The sequence below is a fragment of the Anomaloglossus baeobatrachus genome, chromosome 3 (genome assembly GCF_048569485.1).
Source record: "Anomaloglossus baeobatrachus isolate aAnoBae1 chromosome 3, aAnoBae1.hap1, whole genome shotgun sequence".
Taxonomy (NCBI): domain Eukaryota; kingdom Metazoa; phylum Chordata; class Amphibia; order Anura; family Aromobatidae; genus Anomaloglossus; species Anomaloglossus baeobatrachus.
The window spans coordinates 434328653-434348750 of NC_134355.1; the positions used below are offsets into that span (position 1 = coordinate 434328653).

General features: G+C 42.5%; 1 protein-coding gene across 4 annotated transcripts in view; it reads left to right on the forward strand.

Annotated features, from left to right (window-relative positions):
• DIS3L2 (DIS3 like 3'-5' exoribonuclease 2) overlaps positions 1–20098 on the forward strand; it is a 571411-nt gene that overhangs the window by 323869 nt on the left and 227444 nt on the right. For all 4 annotated transcript variants that reach the window (XM_075340408.1, XM_075340407.1, XM_075340410.1 and 1 more), the window contains one exon: positions 19580–19692. In XM_075340408.1, the coding sequence (XP_075196523.1) occupies positions 19580–19692 (113 nt within the window). The remainder of the gene's footprint in view (positions 1–19579; positions 19693–20098) is intronic.

Genomic DNA, 20098 nt, shown 5'->3' on the forward strand with positions numbered 1-20098 from the left:
TACCCAAACTCCCCATCTTTTATGGTAAGAGCCGAATGAGTTATTAAATGTAGCATGTTTCCTTTCAAATTTGTGGTGTAATATGAGCTTGTTGTTAATTTCCATTATGTTTGGTATATTGTCACTATATTTCAATTAGCTTCAATGGAATTTTTTATTAGGAGAGTATGAATAATCGGAATATGACATGGATTAATGGGTTCTAGGTCCATTGAGAGTAGAGCCATTTTAGGTGTTATTTTAATTTTAGAATGTGTAATTTTATTTATCAAAATAGCAGCTTCTGTCCAAATGTTTCGTATTTTTGGACATTCCCAGAATGTGTATGCGCGTGCCTTTGTTTTTACATCCTCTCCAACAAAGGGGGGAAATTTTATTAATTTAATTGAGTCTTGCCGGCGTGTAATACCAGCGAGTCAGTAGCTTGTAAAGCGATTCGTGAAGTAAGGCGCAAATGTTAGAAGAATGTCGCTTTTAATGCGGAAATCCATTTCTCTAATGGAAATTCTATATTTAAGTTCTTTTCCCATTTTACCATATAATGTAGGTTTTCAAATTTTAAATATTTATTGAAAAAATTATAAAGTTGTCTGGTGTTCAAATGTTGTCATTTAGATCACAAAGAAAGTGCTCTAACTATTTATTTGATGTGAGAATTGTTTTATAAAAGTTTTTTGAGAGGGAATATCTCAAAGTTAACAGAAGTTTAAAGTCTGGGTCAAATAGTTTGTATTTTATTTTTAGGTCCAGAAATGAAACGAAGTCTGAACCATTATGTAAATCCTGGATAAATGTTATACCTTGTTTAGTCCATTGTTTTGGAATTTCTGTTTTTGATAAATATGGCAAGAATTGTATAGGAAAATTTTTAATTTGATTTATATTTTTGGATTTGTTTTTCTCGTTTTACAAAGGTTTTTCTATATTAATGGTATGGATGATATAGTTGAGAAAGGAATTAGGGGTAGATTGAGATTTTGAATATGGAGTTGGATGAGTTTGCCTAAAAGGGAGTAGTTATTCAAAGATGCTACAGTTCTTTGAGGGAACCATGAATGCCAACATGTACTCTGACATACTGAAGCATGATCCCTTCCTTTCAGAAACTGGGCCGCAGGTAGTATTCCAGCAGAACGACCCTAAACACTCCTCCAAGACGACCATTGTCTTCCTAAAGCAACTGTGGGTAAACAAGCTAGACTTAAACCCTATTGAGCATGGAGGAGCACAAGGTCTCTAAAGGCCCCTTTACACACTGAGACTTTCTAGCGATCCCACCAGCGATCCCGACCTGCCTGGCCGGGATCACTGGAAAGTCTCTGGTGAACTGTCAAATAGGCAAACCTGGTAAACTACTCAGCAGCGATACGGACCTACAGAACGACCTAGCTGATCGTTTGGGACGTGTCAAAGCAGCTATTTGAAAGGGAAGTCGCTAACTAAGTCGGAATGGTGTCAAACATAACGATGCTTGATGCGCAGCGGGAAACAAAGGACCAAAAAATGTTCCTGAGAGATGTGTAGCGATCAGCGACCTCACAGCGGGGGCCAGGTTGCTGATGCGTTTCATACACTGCAATGTCCCTGGGAAGGTCGCTATTAGGTCACAAAACCGGTGACGTTACGGTGATATCGCTAGCGATGTTGCAGTGTGTAAAGGGGCCTTAACATCCACCAGCTCTGTGATGTTGTCGGTGGAAGAGTATTCCCGTGGCTCCTATGAAGCTCTAGTGAACTCCATGCACAAGAGAGTTAAGGCAGTGCTTGAAAATTAATGGTGGTCACACAAAATATTGACACTTTGGGCACAATTTGGCCATTTTCACATAGGGTTGTACTCACTATTGTCAGCAGTTTAGGCATTAATGGCTGTTGAGTTATTTAGAGGGCACACCAAATTTACACTGTTATACAAGCTGTGCACTGACTACTTTACATTGTATCAAAGTGTCATATCTTCAGTGTTTTCCCATGAAAAGATAATTTAAATATTTACAATAATGGGAGGTGTAGACTCAGTTTAGGGATATACTATATCTAAATATGTATGTATAATAAGAATATTATTATTATGCAATTTGTTTCATTGCACTTTACATTTTGAAAAGGGGTATACATAATGGGGACAAGTAAAATAATCACAATCAAAACAAGGCAGACAGGTTCAACAGTAGAGGACCCAGCCCGCGAGGGTTCACAGTCTACAAGGGATATGTGAGGATACAGTAGATGAGGGTGGAGATGATCATGCGGCGCTATAGCGGACTAAGGGTTACGGCAGTTTGTAGGCTTATCGGAAGAAATGGGTCTTCAGGTTCCTTTTTGAAGCTTGTCAAAGTAGGCGAGAGTCTGATATGTTGTGACAGAGCATTCCAAAGTATGGGGGATGCATGCGATTGTGGGAGGAGCAGATAAGAGAGGAGTAGAGACGGAGATTTGAGGATCGGAGGTTGAGTGCAGGTAGGTACCAGGAGACTAGGTCACAGATCTAAGGAGGAGACAGGTTGTGGATGGCTTTGTATGTCATGGTTAGAGTTTTGAACTGAAGTCGTTGGGCAATAGGAAGCCAGTGAACGGATTGACAAATAGGAGAGGTCGGGAAGTAGTGGGCGACAGGTGGATTAGTCAGGCAGCATAGTTTAGAATAGATTGTAGGGCTGCGAGACTGTTAGAAGGGAGGCCACTTTTAATTGGCATGGGAGGCTCCAGAGGCAGAGCTCCGCTCCCTTCTAGATCTACATTGCAGCTGTTACTGATGAGTTTCTATCTCCCTATCTCTGTAATGGGAAAGTCTTCACTGATTACAGATTTTACCTCAGAATTGAGAATTTTGATGTGTGATCCATTCTGGCAGAGAAAGAAGCACATTTGTCTAAGATATATTACAAAGTTGCTTATTTTCAAGTGTACTATTGATTTATGGAATAAAAATGAAAAATGACAGTTATACTTTAAGGTAGAAACACAAATTAAATATTTAGTCAATTGTAAATTAAAAGGGCACCAAAGAAGGAGGAAGGAAAAAAATAACGCTACGTTGAGAATTCTTACACCAGGCTCAGGCAGCTGTACCGGAGGAACTTGGAGATGAGGAATGCATTATGTGCCAGCTGCGGGGTTAGCTGAAGAACCTGCCAGGCTACCAATGTAAGGGGAAAAAGCAGAGTCAGCACTGTTTGTTTGAAAGTCATTGCGTTTTATGTTGGGTCCCATCTGCTGCTGATGCCTCTAATGCAGTCAGCTCAGTAGTGATGTAATTCTTTGTGCTGCACCCCAGATGCTTGCTTTCAATACAAAGGGATGCCAGTGACATGACATCACTTGACAGCTACATTATGTGACGTGGAATTTGGCCAATGGCCAAATTGGAATTATACCCCTGAAGAGTCTGTCTGTGTGTTCTCTTAATCCTTTCATAGACAGATTGTAACCGTGTCAGCTATGCATGTCTTTGAGTTAGTAAACACAGCCTACATGTACGCACACAGGATCCTTTATACAGGCTTGTGATTTTTAATCAACTTAAATGTCTGATAGTTTATTGAAAACTTTTATAAGAAAAATATTTCTTTCAATGTTTGTTTTTTTTTGTAGCTTACTAACTTTCCATCTTGACACACGTTAATGTTAAAACTTTAAACACGATGTATTAGTAGCTACAGTGTGGAATATTATTCATTTTTAATTTTGCTCCTGTTGCGGAGTTATTAGGATATTAGAATTCAAAGTATTTAGCCACTATTGAGTTAACACCCACTTTGAGTTATCAGATAGTTTTAACTGGAGTTGTGTACTTCCTGTATGATGATGTCCAGTCATAAGTAGTGATGGGTGAACTTCCAGACTTAACAAAATAAAAAATCGGTTCCAGCCCAGAATTGAGCCCGGATAGCTGGCCGGATGGCGGTTCCCATATGTCTTTTGGGGACCAGAATCCGGCGCTGAAAATTAGTGGTAGATGGGATAAAGGGATTAGAGCAAGTGCGCTATACTTACCAATTCTCCGGGACATCTGTAACTGCTTCTGGGCAGCGCATGTACCTTCGTGCATATTCACTGCTTCACCTGCCCACCGACAGTCCTGGCGTCTGTGATTGGTTGCAGTCAGACGCGCCCCCAGCCTGTACTTCTTGCAGTAACAGATCCTGTCTGCGGGTTTATCGTGGTATAAAAATTGTCATACGCTCCCTGTATTTTGATACCCAGCACACATAAAGCATATGAATACAGGCTGCAGTGACCAGCCTTGCGCCTATTTTGCGGTCTATCAAAATAAGAATAACCGGATGCAGCTTTTTTTTAAATTTAAATAATAAAGCCCCACAGCTGGAAGTTAGTTTTCTTAGGCTGGTGAGACCCATGCTTATTGGGCCCCCTTCAGAATAAAAATAGCCTGCAGCTGCCCAGCATTGTTGCATCCATTAGATGTGAGAATCCCAGCACTTTACCTTTACTTTTGGTACAGCCCAATTGCTCTGGTGTAGCAATTTTTGTAATAAGGGGTTAATAACAGCCCATAGCTGCCTCTAAGAGCTAGATTAGTAATGGGGGCATCTGAGACACCCCCATCCCCCCCGTTACTAATCTGTAAGTGAAAGGAAATAATAACACACACCCTAAAAATTCTTTATTTTGAAGGAAAATACAAAACAAACCCCACCCTCTTACACCAGTTTATTAACCCCAAAAACAACCAAGGTCTGACCTAATCCACACGAGGTCCCACAACGATTCCAGATCTAATGATGGCACAGCGGGCGGTCATAGAACATTTACCACTCGTTTGTCATTCAATCAGTGGTGATGTCACTTAGGTTATTTGCGATCACAGCTGAAGGTTCCCATGATACTTCATTTGGGATCACAGGCAACCAGACGTCAGGTGACCTGATTAAACTCAGTGACCTCACCTCAGGTGAGTTCACAGACCTGAATCTTATGGCCGAAAACTGTATTTCTCTTGTCAAGAGATGCAGATTTCGTGCTGAAATTTTTACGCCATATTCCTGCACCCAACCTACACCTCCTTCCAAAAAATTGCATCACACCACATGCGATAGTGATGCGTTTTTTTTTGCCTGGAGGTGGTAAATTGGGTGCAGGAATATGCTGCTACAATTTCACCACCAAATCTGCATGTCTTGACAAAACATGCGGTTTTCTGCCAGTAGATGCAGGCATGTGAACTAAGTGACCTCACCTGAGGTGAGGCCACTGACTTGAATCCGATGATCTCCGTATAGTTACCTGTGATCACAAGTGGAGGACCATGGAATCTCTAGTTGGGACTGCAAATTAGCTGCATGATTCACTGTTCATTGCGCGACTCATTAATTCTCTGCCTGAAGCTCACAGCGGGTGGTCATATTCTATGGCTGCCCCCTCTAACTTCAGATCTATCAGAGCTGGAATTGTTGTGGGACCTTGTGTGGATTACGTCGGCCCTAGATGTTTTGCAGGTTAATAAATCGATGAAAGCAGGTAGCTTTTTTTGGGGTTTGTTTTTCTTTTCACTTACAGATTAGTAATGGGAGGAGTCTATGGGACCCCCCTTATTTATATAGAGCTTAGTGGCAGCTGTGGGCTGTTAACCCCTTATTATCCTGATTGCCACTGCAACAGGGCAATCGAGAAGAACTGGGTAACGTTCTGGATTGTCACATCTAAAGGATGCAAAAATCCTGGGTGGCTGCAGGCTATTTTTAGCTGGGGGGAGCAATAAGCATGGGCCTCCCCAGCCTGAGCATACCAGCACCCAGCTGTTGGACTTTATCAAATTAGATGGAACCGCACGTGGTTTTTTAATAAAATTAAAGCTGCATGCGGTTTCTTTTATTTTGATACACAGCCAAGATAAGCGCACTGCTGGGAGCTTTATCTGTGCTGGGTATCCTAATATGGGGGGATCCTGCACCAATTTGTAAATTTTTTTTAAAAAGTTTTTATACCAAGATAGTGACCCGCAGACAGGATCTATGATTGCAAGAAGTATAGGGTGGGGACGCTGTCTGACTGCAACCAATCAGAAATGCCAGGACTGCCGGTGGGCTGGAGAAGCAGTGAATATGTATGAGGCTAATAAGCACCCCCGGAAAAAGAGTGAGTGACCTGAAAGCAGTTACAGCTATGCTGGAAACTCGGCAAGTATAGTGCGCTTGCTTTATTTTTTTAATTTTTTTTATTTCTTATTTCTAAAGTTTCCGGATCTTTAGCCAGAGTTTCTTGAGCCCTCTGGACCTGAGTCCAACAGCTGGATACTTTTGAAACTGCACAAATCTGGACTTCTACAGTCCGGGTCCGCCCATCAGTAGTCATAAGTAGGATGCGACAGAGAAGAAAAAGAACACTCCCTGACCATAGCTTAGAGCAGGTTTCTCCGTGTGAGAGCCTTAATCACACTTATGTCTTCTGTGCGTAAGCAAGACATAAATGCCTCACAGAGGAGCAGTTTGTTCTGTGTAATTCCTGTGTGAGATGTAATGACAGCCTGCTCTGATCTGCACATAAAATTCAAATTGCTTTGAGCACCACAGACATTGAGAAGATTACTGATACAGCTCCAGAGAGGCAGTGTGGGGTGAGGGTCAATGTAGCCTTGGTTACAGTGCTATCTGAGTAGGAGAGCTCATAAGAATGCCTGGGAGTAGTGACAATGACCACTAAAATGCTTGAAAGCTTGTTACTCGATTGAAGCTGGTCAGACGCTCGGACAAGCTTGACAAGAGTAACTAGCATTATGGAAAGTCAATGATTGGCCTGTTCAGGTCTCCAACCACATATAACCGAGCATGTGTGTCAGGAGCTTGAGCAGGAATTAATTTTTTTGGGTTACATTACATGCCCCAAAAATGTTACCCCCCGGGAGAGCCATTCGCAGTCTCTGAATGGCTCTCCCTGGGGTGCCAGTACTTAATGCAGTGAAGGAAGTCTGTGCTTTGTGGTCTTTTCACGATGAAATATCCGAGCACCTGTGATATTCAGTCGAGCTCTGAGAGTACCAGAGCACCCCGATGCCCTATCGAGTAACGAGCAGTGCAGAGCACGCTCGCTCATCACTACTTGTGAGGCAACACACCTAAGCTCAGCTGTGCTGCCCCTTCCCTCGCAAAGACCTTTTTTAAAAGGTATTAGTAATTTGTACTTTCTAATCATGCAGGAGGTTAGACCAGGAGATCAGGGCAGTCTGTCATACATCGGACACACTGACAAATCTGCGCTAAGCTATGGTGGGAGTGCACTTCTTTCTCCAGTGTGTTGCTGCTTGCTTATGATTGGCCAGCATCACACAGGGAGAAGTAGTACATGTCCTCATTGAAAACTATATAATAATACTTGTACCTAACACAAGCGGAGTTAAGGAATTAATGGAAAGTGAAATGAACATGAATTTACTTTAAAACTAAAGTATTGGTTTAGCCCCAATGTTTTCATTTTCACAATGGGTAATAGGAGAAAATAAACACCATTATTCGTAATGCAATTTTTTTCTGAACACAACAATATGTGGTGAAAAACTGGTGTTTAGACACACTCAAGGGCTCAGTAGGGAAAGTGCAATTTGGAGAGCAAATTTGGATAATAGTTTGTGGGCATCATGCTGCATTTACAGATACTATAAGTGGCTGCATTTTGGAAACTACACCCCTAAAATCATTTATCTACAGTTTTGAGAGAGCCCACAGGCGTTTAAAACATATATTTTTTTTCCTCTGAAATATTGCTTTTTTTCATAAATTCATTCTCACAAGAAAAAAAAAACAGACTTTGACCCAGAAAAATATGAGAAGGATGCAAACTCTTCACAGATGTCCTATTAAGAAATTGAACCCAGAATCCTAAAGCTTCAAAGCAACAGTGCTAACTGATCCATACAAGGTGTTAATTACTTATCTTAATGTTGGAAAACAAATTGTGCAGGAATTCTTGGTTGTTTTTTTTTTTTTTTTCTCCTTTGGTAAAAGTAAAAAATTAAAAATAAAAAACAATCACTAAGGGTATGTTCACACATCAGGTTTTTGCGGTGCAGCACAATCCAGCGACTTGCGGGAAAAACGCATCCGTTTGTTTTTTTTTTTTGCTGCCGGGTGCGGTTTTTCCTCAGACTTTTATTAGCGCCGGATTGTGCCGCATGTACTTCCGTTTGATCCGGTTTTTGCCGGATGCGGCAAAAACAGTCACTCCGGCGGCCGCACAAGACGCAGAGAGGAATGTTTTTTGCCAGCGGCAAAAAACTGTATAGCGTTGGTGCGGCATGGTGTATAATGAAAGTCTATGCGCGCCGGATACGGTGGCATGCTTCAAACGCCGAAGTGTGTACCGTATCCGGTTTTTACTTCTGAGCATGCCCAGAAGTGATATAAATTCATTGCTTGTCAGAAAATCAGTCACTCACTCTCTCTCTCAAACTCTCTCACTCACTGACTCACTCACTGACTTAGTCACTGACTCATTCACTCACTCTCACCCACTCACCGATTACCGACGCGGCACTGCACGGCTGTCACAAAGCTCTGGCGGCTTCTCCTGATTTGAAAATGCCGGTCGCCCATTATTCAATCTCGTATTCACTGCTTCCCCCGCCCACTGGCGCCTATAATTAATTGCAGTCAAACACGCCCCCACGCTGAGTAACAGCTGTCTCACTGTAACCAATTACAGCCGCTGGTGGGTGGGTCTATATCTTGCAGTAAAATAAATAAATTTTAAAAAAAAGGCGTGCGGTCCCCCCCAATTTTGATACCAGCCAAGATAAAGCCATACGGCTGAAGGCTGATATTCTCAGCATGGGGAGCTCCATGTTATGGGGAGCCCTCCACCTTAACAATATCAGCCAGCAGCCACCCGGAATTGCCGCATCCATTAGATGCGACAGTCCCGGGACTCTACTCGGCTCATCCCGAATTGCCCTGGTGCGGTGGCAATCGGGGTAATAAGGGGTTAATCATGGCAGGTGTCTGAGACACTCCCAATGATTAACCTGCAAATGAAAGTAAATAAACACATACACCCAAAAAATACTTTATTTGGAAAAAAAAGACAAAAAACACCCTCTTTAACCATTTTATTCAATCCCCCAAATACCCCTCAAGGTCCGACGTAATCCACAGAGGTCCCACGACGCTCTCAGCTCTGCTACATGAAGCTTACAGGAGCGGCAGTAGAACACCGCCGCTCCTGGGAGCTCAACGCAGCAACTGAAGGGAGTCGCGCTGTCAGCGGGACGTCACTGAGGTAGTGCCTTGGTGTGTGCGGTGATGATGTGTGCGGTTGTGCCTGCATATGTGGTGATGATGCGCGCGGTAGTGCAGGGGTGTACGGAGATGATGCGTGCGGTAGTGCCTGCGTGTGTGATGTTGATGTGTGCGATAGTGCCTGCGTGTGCTGAGATGATGCGTACGGTAGTGCCTGCGTGTGCGGTGTTGATGCATGCGGTAATGCCTGTGCGGAGATGATGCGTGCGGTAGTGCAGGGGTGTGCAGAGATGATGCGTGCGGTAGTGCGGGGGGGTGTAGAAATGATGCGTGTGGTAGTGCAGGGGTGTGCGGTGATGATGCGTGCGGTGATGCGGGTGGTAGTGCCTGCGTGTGCGGTGATGGTGGGGGTGGTAGTACCGGTGTTTGTGCTGTGATGATGGGGTCTCTCTCTCAGCATAAAAAAAATAAATAAAAAAAAAACACTGATCTGTTTTTTACCGGATCCGTCGCATCAGTTTTTACACAATCTGAGACTGATCCGTTGCATCAGGCACAAACCGGATTGTGCCTGATTGGAAAAAACGGATGTGTGAACTTGTTGTATGAACTCTAAAAATGGTAGTGAGCTACAGTTTGTCCCTCAAAAAATAAGCCCTCATTCAATGATCTTCAGAAAATTAAAATTCTGGTTCTCAAAATACAGCAACTACAAAAATAATTTGTGTAAAACTAACTTAATTTTGTCGTCATTATCATACAGTATAAACACTATAAGCTGAAGGCAAATAAAGGTACCGAACTAAAGATAATTAAAATATAACTTTTTATTTTCTTAAATAGCCAAAATTAAAAAGAGAAAGGGTTGAAATATTATTTACAGTGTTTAATCATATAGATTAAAGTAGTATCAGGATTTTCGTATGTAAGCTAAAGCCAGTGCTGTACTGGTACTATCAGGCAGATTCTCTACATACCATTAGTGGTCAACTCTGATGTTTAGATTTTCAAATTCAAGAACGTGAAGTTTATAAATTCAGCAGCTTGATTGACAATTGCACCAGAGCAGAAAATAACCGGGTGGGTATTAATCTGGATTCCCGCCACCTGTTCCTCCCTCTCTGTTGTCTATACTAATTTTACTATACAGTAAAATGGCGTCAGAGTTGGTGCCTGCGCACAGCGCTCATCTCCGGCGCCATCTTTGTGAATATCGTGTTACCCTCTGCTATTCTTTGCTTCCGACTGAGAGGGTGGCGCTTGCGCCCTCACATCTTCTGCTCTCTTGTGACCATGGGAGCGTGCGCGGTCACAACAGAAGAGAACAGCTGATCGGAGGACACTGTGCCGCCTCAAGACACCTGCCAGCGCCAAGTTGAAGAAGACAGAAGACCAGGATCATGGAGAGGTGAGAGGGAGTAATAAAGATGGAGTCCCTAAGTGTGTCTGTACATTTATTTCTAATAGTGTTTTTTTTTTCTGTGTTGGGTCTTTTTTTTTTTTTTTAATGCTTTATTGGAGATTCTAACTTGGCCTGACATAAAGAATCTCTGGCTTAATACCAGCTGGTAAAACAAAGCTGGTATTAACCCCTTATTATCCAGCATGCCAATGCCACCCGGCAACAGGGCCGCTGGAAGAGTTGAATACAGTGCCAGAAGATGGCGCTTCTATGAACGCACTATTTGCTACGGAGGCTGCGGACTGCAATTCGTAGCAAGGGGGGGGGGGTCCAGAAAGCTTGGGCCACCTGCGTTGCGGATTTGAGTCCCCAGCTGCTAAGTTGTACTGGCTAGACACAAAAATTGGGTGAAGCAAACGTCCTTTCTTCTGGTTTTTTTTCTTTTTAATTAATGAAATTCATGAAATAATTAAAAAAAAAAAGGGCTTCCCTATATATTTGGTTCCCAGCTGTAAGTGCTTCCCTGGATTTTCCATTGCCAGTGAAAGTAACAGCAAGCAGTGGGTGTTAGCAGCCAGTAGCTGCTTGGGTTACCCTTAGCTGGCAATAGAAAATGCAGCGGGAGCCTACGCATTTTTAGTGATTTTTAAAAAAAACAAAACAAAGCGTGAGCATTGTTTTGTATGCTAGCCAATTACAGCAGGCAGATACGGGGGCCTCGCCCAATTTTTTTGTCTAGCTAGGTACAACTAGGCAGCTGGGGACTGGTATCTGCAGCGCAAGGTGGCCTACGCTTTCTGGGCCCCTCCTTGCTGCGAATTGCAGTCTGTAGCCGCCCTAGAAAATGGCTCGTTCTTAGAAGCGCTAGCTTCTGGCACTGTATCCAACACTCCCAGCGGCCCTGGTGCCAGGTGGCACGCTGGGTAAAAAGGGGTTAATACCAGCTCTGTTTTACCAGCTGGTATTAAGCCAGATTTTCTTATGGTCAGTCCAAGTTTTACCCGGCCATTAAGAATCTCCAATAAAGGGTTAAAAAAAAGACACCACACAGAGAAAATATACTTGATTAGAAATAAATACACAGACACACTTAGGTACTCCATCTTTATTACTCCCTCTCACCCCTCCACGAGCCTGGTCTTCTGTCTTCTGTCTTCCTGCTGGCAGGTGTCTTGGGGCGGCACGGTGTCCTCTGATCAGCTGTTCTACCCTTCTGTTGTGACCGCGCGTGCTCCCGCTTTCACGAGAGCAGAAGATGCTAGGGCGCATGTGCCGCCCTCAGTCGGAAGAATAGAATAGCAGGGGGTAACATGATATTCACAAAGATGGCGCCGGAGATGAGCGCTATGCGCAGGTGCCAACTCTGACTCCTCCTTAGTGAATAGTAAAATTAGCATAGACTACAGAGAGTGGGAGGAACAGGCGACAGGGGGGCAGGAATTCAGATGAATACCCACCCGGTTATTATTTGCTCTGGTGCAATTGTCAATCAAGAAGCTGTTGAATTTCTAAATTTCTCTTTCTTGGATTTAAAAATCTAAACATCTGAGCTGACCACTAATGGTATGTATAGAATCAGCGTGATAGTGCCAGTAGTATAGAACTGGCTTTAGCTTATATACGAAAATTCTGATGATTGGTTCCCTTTAAGGTATTATAACAGTAGTCCCTGATGAAGCCTGTCATGGCGGAACATGTCAGGCAGGCTAATAGTTGGGAATTAAAATTTGCAGATATAAGGTTAGGAAGTAATAATTTATATAGGAATACAAATTAGTTGGTCCGAGGCCAACTGATACCTTAATCTATATGAGAAATCAATGTAAATAATACTTCAAGCCTTTCTGTATTTTCATTATTGTCCATTTAAGTTGGAAAATTATATTTTATTGATCTTTATTTAGAGTAACTGTAGGTTGTTTGTTTTGTCAAATTAAATTGGGTCCAAAAAAAGAAAAAAATGTAAAATGCATGTAACACTTTTTTTCTTCTTTTCATGTCATGATCTTTATTAATAAACAAAATTGGTAATCTTTATATTTTCAGGGGCAAGTGGGAATTTTTCAGACTTGTAGAGCTTTCAGCAAGGCTCGTTATCAATAGACAGGACTACACTGACAAGTGACACTGCTATACACAGCTGATAGCACAAGATCCCCCTATCACAATATGGGATGGGTCGCAGCTGACCCTGCTTCCACTTTTATTCACAATGACATTTGCACCCACGCATTAGTCTTCAATACAAATACCGTATACTGTCCGACTGTTTATTGTGGCTAATGTGCACATAGAGTTCCTCAAATGGCAAGAAAAGTCTAAAAAAAAAAAACCAGTAGAAAGTGAGAGAATTTTGTGATTTTTTATTTTATTTTTCTAATTCATTATGACTGCAGACTTTAATCAGAAGACCAGACAACCCCTTTAATGGCCAGCCCTTTTTTATGTCAAAACAAGTGAATTACTTTAGATTATGTTCCATTTAAATTAGGATTTTAGGGTGGTCTGTGGTATTAACAGTACTTTTTGTTTTCACAGTTCTGTTTTGTTGGAAATTGTGTGGACTTAGGTGTGTGGGATTCTGATCCACTGCTACAAATCCTTTTCTATAGCTGGGTATTGTGGAAATACCCCTCATTTTTTTTTTCTTCTTCTTCTTCTTCTTCTTCTGAAATATAGTTAATCTCACACAGAAACCAAAAATTGTTTCCTCCTCTTCTTCATCCTTTTTTTTTTTTTTTTTTTCATTAAATTTCAGGCGTAGCCATCCCGTCCTGGGTTTTGACCGCTTACATTATGTAAATATATGTAACCAAATATTTACTTGGGGCTTCCATTAAAGGGTTGGGGATCTCTAGGGGTCTGCTAAAGGCTCCCCACCGTGGGGGATATCCTGAACTTTCTTACAGTTTGTTTGCATTGGCTGCCTGCTCCTGTTATCTCATGTCATGAGATCGTTCTCAGTTTGTCGGTTTTATAACCCAGCTTTTAAAGTTCAGGCGGATAACACTGGGCTTATTAAATTAGGTTTCTGAGTAATGCTGACACGAGCGAAGCAGCTCAGTGCTGCAGGGAGACATGCACCTTGTGAAGCAAGGAAGAGGTTAGAAGGGCACACGTCATATGCAAAAAATGCAATATGGATTTACAGTTTTTCCTCCATTGACCAACTGCTTAGTCTCATAAATGATATTGTCAGCTGCTTCTGTCTATGCAGCATTTGTAATCTTTAAAGTTCAATAGTTTTGACAGTCTTCTGCGTAAATGATCCTGTTTTCTTCTGTCATACACCATTGGTTTCCTGGCCTTCCATAACTGTCAAGATTTTTTAGCGGATGGTATCATTTGCTGTTTAACAGTTCAGAAAGTCAATATTTTAGTTTAAGCATTCTATTGTAGAGCTAAGTCATTTCTTCAGTAAAGGACAAACAAATTTTGTAAGGCTCTGTATAGTTTATCAAATTGTCTTCCCAGGAATGTGTGACCAAGATGCGTGTGCTTTACAGCAGCTGAAATGAATGCTAGTCACCTGACAGAGCTCTTAGATTAGGCTCCATGAACGCATAGGTTTAAAGACAACCTGTCACCACGATTTTGTAATATCAAGAAATGGCTTTAATAATGCTGTAATACTGATAACATTCATATCTTGGGTGAAGAAATCCACTTTGTGCTTCAATTACCATTTGATGTTTTCTGCCTATTAGCTTTCGGTGTACAGGAGCAACGTCTGTCTGGGATTCCCCAGCCCTTCCGCCTACCTCCGGTCTGTGAATGACCTGTTGATATCTTAGCAGTGTCCTGTCATTCACAAACCAGACACTGAAAGGAAAAAAGGTAGCGCATATGAGAAGCACCCGTGGGCTGGAATAATTATTAGTAAAATTGGATTTGCTCACCTGAAGAGGTTGTGCGCCCCCGCACAACCCCGGTGGTAGATAGATAGATATCCCTCCGGATTGGGGGCTGTCTCCGCTTGTCGTTGCCGTTAATGCACTGAATGGATCCGGATTAGGTATCGCTAATGGCTCCTGAGATTCTCCGGCACCTTTAGATCCTGGAGCACCTGTGCGATCCTCCGTCCTTCAGGCTGAGTGGTTCAAGTTGTGCCTGGCAGGTCCTATTCCTCAGAGCAGCTCTGGCCGAATTCCCTTATCGGGAGTGTGGATATAATGAATTAAATTTCAGTCTGGTTGAGCGCTAGTGAATGAGCTGCCAGTCTTTGTGGATGATTTGCTTTATTAATAATAGTAATAAAAAGGATAACTCCTGTTTTATACAACGCGTTTCAGCAAAGTCTCTGTTGCTTTCCTCAGATACCTGAGGACTGGCAGCTCATTCACTAGCGCTCAACCAGACCGAAATTTAATTCATTACGTTCACAAACCAGAGGCAGGCAGAAGGGCTGGGGAATCACAGAAAGGGAGGAGACTACCTAATTAGGAAACTTTAAATGCCGATTTGCAGAACAACAACATAGTAGATTTCTTCACAAAAGATATCAATGTAATCAATATTACAGCGCCATTACAGCCATGTCTGTAAAAACATTATAATGTCGGGCTGACAGATTCTCTTTAAAATGCTGTTAATTTGAAGCTTACAGTTGAGGGTAAAAAATATACAGTGATTGAACACTTTTAAAAAGGTTGTCCACTACTCGGACAACCCCTTCCCAATCTGTATGTTTCCCACATTTAAAATAATAAAACCTATACTCCTCCGGTGACAGCGTTGTCTTGAGATTGCGTAATTGTGTGATGTAACATGAACCCTGGCAGCCTATCAGCGCCATTTCGCTGTCCACTTCTGACAAATTGCTTACATTCAGTGAAAGCGAGTGCTGCTGCTCTCTTCTGGATGTATGTGAAGCGGCCTCTGGCTGTGTTGATCACATGATGAAGCAGTTACCTGATCCCGGGAAAGACAGTGCTGACACCACTGGAACGACCGCATCGGCAGTGAGAATGATTTGTTTTAAATTGGTGGAGAAACCAACTTATTGCGAAGTGGTTGTCCAAGTAGTTGACAATTCCTTTAAGGTGAAAAAAAAAAACGTTTTAGTAAAGGAAAAAAATGAAAATATATATAATACAATTTCTATCGTCATGTCTTTAACAACCTGAACTGTTTATCTAGCTTTGTGAATCTTGATAAACAGGATGCAGAACTTCAGTAAAAAATAACGCAAATAAACATCTAACACCACAGAAATAGGTCCACCCTCTTAAAATTGTGCTTGTATTTGAGGTGAATGGTTCATTTACTATTGTTTACTGGCCTTAGTTGTGCCAAGTCTGTCGCTAAACCAAGACCATCATCAGTGTGTCTTTCCAGCATGACAGGAGCAGGTCACGGACAGCCACAGCATCAGGTCAGCATGCCATGGTGCACGTGCCGTGGGCCATTGCGATACAGGTAGAAAGTCATTGAACACAGTGTTCTAGGTTGACACAATTTCAATTAGCTGTAAGTAATATCATCTGAACACGAGTGGTAATACACATAAATAAGACTAAAATTAGACCAAGCTTAAATGCCTAACAAGGTAAGAGGGAAAGCTCCAATATCATAAATATCATACAAAAAAAGCATGGAGTCATATATCCACCAATTAAAATAAACAATTTTATTAGAGTAATAAAATCATGGGTGAAGACAAAAGTACGGAAAGTCGAGGAAGGTTTAAGGAAAGGCAGCATGGTGCAATACATACAATGGGTACGGAAAGTATTCAGACCCCTTTAAATTTTTCCCTGTTTCATTGTAGCAATTTGGTAAATTCAAAAAAAGTTTATTTTTTTCTCAGTAATGTACACTCTGCACCCCATCTTGAAAAGGAAAAAAAAAAACAGAAATGTTGAAACTTTTGCTAATGCATTGAAGAAAAAAACCTGAAATATCACATGATCAGACCCTTTGCTCAGTATTGAGTAGAAGCCTACTTTTGGGCTAGTACAGCCATAAGTCGTCTTGGAAATGATGCAACAAGTTTTTCCACACCTGGATTTGGATTTGGGGATCCAGCAGTAAAGTGCTGTATACACAGTAGTGGGAAACGCTGATGGCGCTTCCTCTACCGTACCCAGCGGTCTTGTGATCTGTGTACAGTAAGGGAGCTGCTGGGTCATAGACAGCTCTGTAAAACAGATTTCCCTTATAACTGGGACTAATATACCAGCCCCAGTTAGAAGGGGAAGAAGATATAAATAAATAATGCAATATTTAAATGCCACCTCAAAGATCTTTAATGAGCGCACGTTAATACATTTTGCAATTAACCCTGTCCTGTACAAAAGTGTTCAATATATAAAAATATTTGCTACAGATCAGGGAACAAATTTACATTTTAGTGGTCCAAATAAACAAATGAAAAACACACATTTCCCTTATTCTCTTTTTTTTGCCAGTAATGTGTTAGATTAGAGAAAAATATGACTGTGGCATATAAAAAAGAAACCCCATGTCTAAAGAAAAATATGCAAAAGCTACTTCAATATCCGAACAAGAGAATGTTATAGCCCTTTTAAACTGCAAGCACGAAAAAACTGAAAATGTGCCCAATCTTGAAACGGTTACCTTCCTGGGATGACACCCAGTGATGAAGGCTCAACCAAAGGCACGTGTCTGAGCGATCACCATCCTGGAGCCGATGTTACACGTGGCTATGTATATGGTGTTCCGAGAGGTTTTTGTTGGTGCATATCCTTCTCAATTACTGGCATTTTGTTCTAAAGATAATTTATCTCCTCAGGCAGAATCCTGCTGGCTTTTACCCTACTTCTGGTGTAGCCTGCTCCCCATAAGGTTTACAGCACTATGAATGCATTTTACCTGGCAGACATCTGCTTATGTGCTGTATTTGTATACATGGTTTTGTTACATGAACATTTTATATTCACTATTTAAAATCTTAACTTTTGTCTTTTTTTGGGGGGGTAAGTAATTGAACCTGTAAATCTGATTGTCAGCAGGCTTTGCTACCCAGATACCATGAGTCTAGTTATGTCACCTACTGGGCTGCTTGCTGTAGTTTTAATAAAATGACTTAGGCTAGTTTCACACTTGCGTTGAACGGTATCCGTTGCATTGCGTTGTGTAACGGATGCAACGGATGTGTTGCATATAGTGGCACAACGGATGCTGCAAAACAACGCAATTCGTTTTTTTTTTTTTTTTACAGTTTTACCAGTGGCAGACTATTGTGAACGATCAGCTGATCGCTCCCTGCAGCCGGCCGCCGGGTGATCAGCTGATCGCTCCCTGCAGCCAGCCGGCCGCCGGGTGATCAGCTGATTGCTCCCTGCAGTCGGCCGCCGGGTGATCAGCTGATCGCTCCCTGTAGTCGGCCGCCGGGTGATCAGCTGATTGCTCCCTGCAGCCGGCCGCCGGGTGATCAGCTGAGTGCTGTCACTTGCCGGCCGCCGGGTGATAAGCTGAGCGCTGTCACTTGCCGGCCGCCGGGTGATTAGCTGATCGCTCCCAGTAGCCGGCCGCCGGGTGATCAGCTGATCGCTCCCGGCCGCCGGGTGATCAGCTGATCGCTCCCTGCAGCCGACCGCTGGGTGATCAGCTGAGCGCTGTCACTTGCCGGCGCCTGGGCATGCCGGCGGGCGGGCGCTCAGCTGAGCGCTGTCTCTTGCCGACGGCCGGGCGCTCAGCTGAACGTTCGGCCACCGCGAGCCAAAATAAAGTTTGATTAAAAAAAAAAGAGCATGCGCAGTGAAATCCAGAGGATTCCGCTGCTCAAAACAACGTTACATGCTGCGTTCCTCCCGCTGGGCGGAAGCAACGGAGCGTCGCCCAGCGGAAGCAACGCAGGTCCTTTTGGTACAATCCGTCAACCATACAAGTCTATGGGAAACAGCGGAATCCGTTAACTGATTCCGCTGTTTTCCAAAAGGGCGGATTGTAACGGAAGGAAAACAATGCAAGTGTGAAAGTACCCTTATGCTGAACAGTCAGCTGTGTATAATCCTGCCAACAGCACTGATTGGCAGCTTTCTGTATACACTGCTGTGATGGGGCAGATTTATACATAGCAGGATGACTACTTTGCAGCAGGTTTATTAGTCCTCTGGTAAATGACATATTCAGAGACCCAGATTCTAGTGATGTATTATAATACTCTCAGGTGGTGAAAACCTGGTAATCAAAAATATTGTTACAGTTACCAAATCTCCCTCCAGTTATGTTGCCATGCTAGCATGTGGCACTAAATTAAACTCTGATTTATAAGAGTGTTATATTATTCTTGCCTTTTTTTTCAAATATACACACTGTTGGGATTCCCCTGTTTTTTTAGCTCAAGCAGGCAGTGACATGAGCATGTTGCATACTTGTAATCTTAAAGCCCCTTTACACACTGAGACTTTCTAGCGATCCCACCAGCGATCTCGACCTGGCAGGGATCGCTGGAAAGTCTCTAACAGTCGCTGGAGAGCTGTCAATCAGGCAGATCTGGTAAACGACGCAGCAGCGATACGGACCTGCAGAACGTCCTCGCTGGAAAGGGAACGCACGCCTATGGGCTGGGTCGCTAAACTATGTCGTTGTAACAGTGTCAAACACACAGATACAAGCTGCGCAGCGAGACACAAAGGACCAAAGAATGTTCCTGAACGACTTGTAGCGATCAGCGACCTCCCAGCGGGGGCCAAGTCGCGATGCGTGTCACACACTGCAATGTCGCTGGGGAGGTCGCTATTACGTCACAAAACCGGTGACGTTACAGCGGTATCGCTAGCGATGTTGTAGTGTGCAAAGGGGCCTTTAACTGCATGCTTATTATCTTGTCATCTGCTGCGCTCAATAGAACATTGAGTGAAGCTGATAAGAAGCAGCATGTGACCCCCAAGGACATCATGATGTGCTAGGAGTCATGAGACTGACCGCATACTGCACACTGTCAGGATTTGGCAATATTTACCTACATATGGTTAACATTGCACTCAGTCAACTGTGTTTTGTTTTTGTTTTATTACAGGTAACTTTGAAATTGGAGTCCATATTGCAGATGTGAGCTATTTTGTTGATGAAGGGAATGCTCTCGATTTAGTGGCAAGTGAAAGAGCCACCAGTGTGTACCTTGTACAGAAGGTATGAAAGTTGTATTGTCAATATATAGATGTGTAACCTGCGAATTTGATCTAGAATGAGAATTCCCTACAGGTAAAATGTCAGGGTAGTTTAATGTTTAATTTTTTTTTTTTTTTTTTAATTTTTTTAACGTGCACACGCTCAGTATTTTTTGCAGAATTATTTTGCAACAAATCTGCATCTTCTGGCAGAAAGGTGCGCCAAAAAAGTGTTTGGTTCATTTTTTGACCATGCGTTTTTCATAATGAAATCAGTTGGTGGAAGGCCTGAAAAACTCAGGGAAAAACACCAAGCATTGACATGTGGCAGATTATTTTCTGCACCAAATCTACAAGGAAAAATAAGCAACATGTGCACAACACTTCAGAATTCTCATGATCGAGCAGACATGGGAAATGAAAAAGGG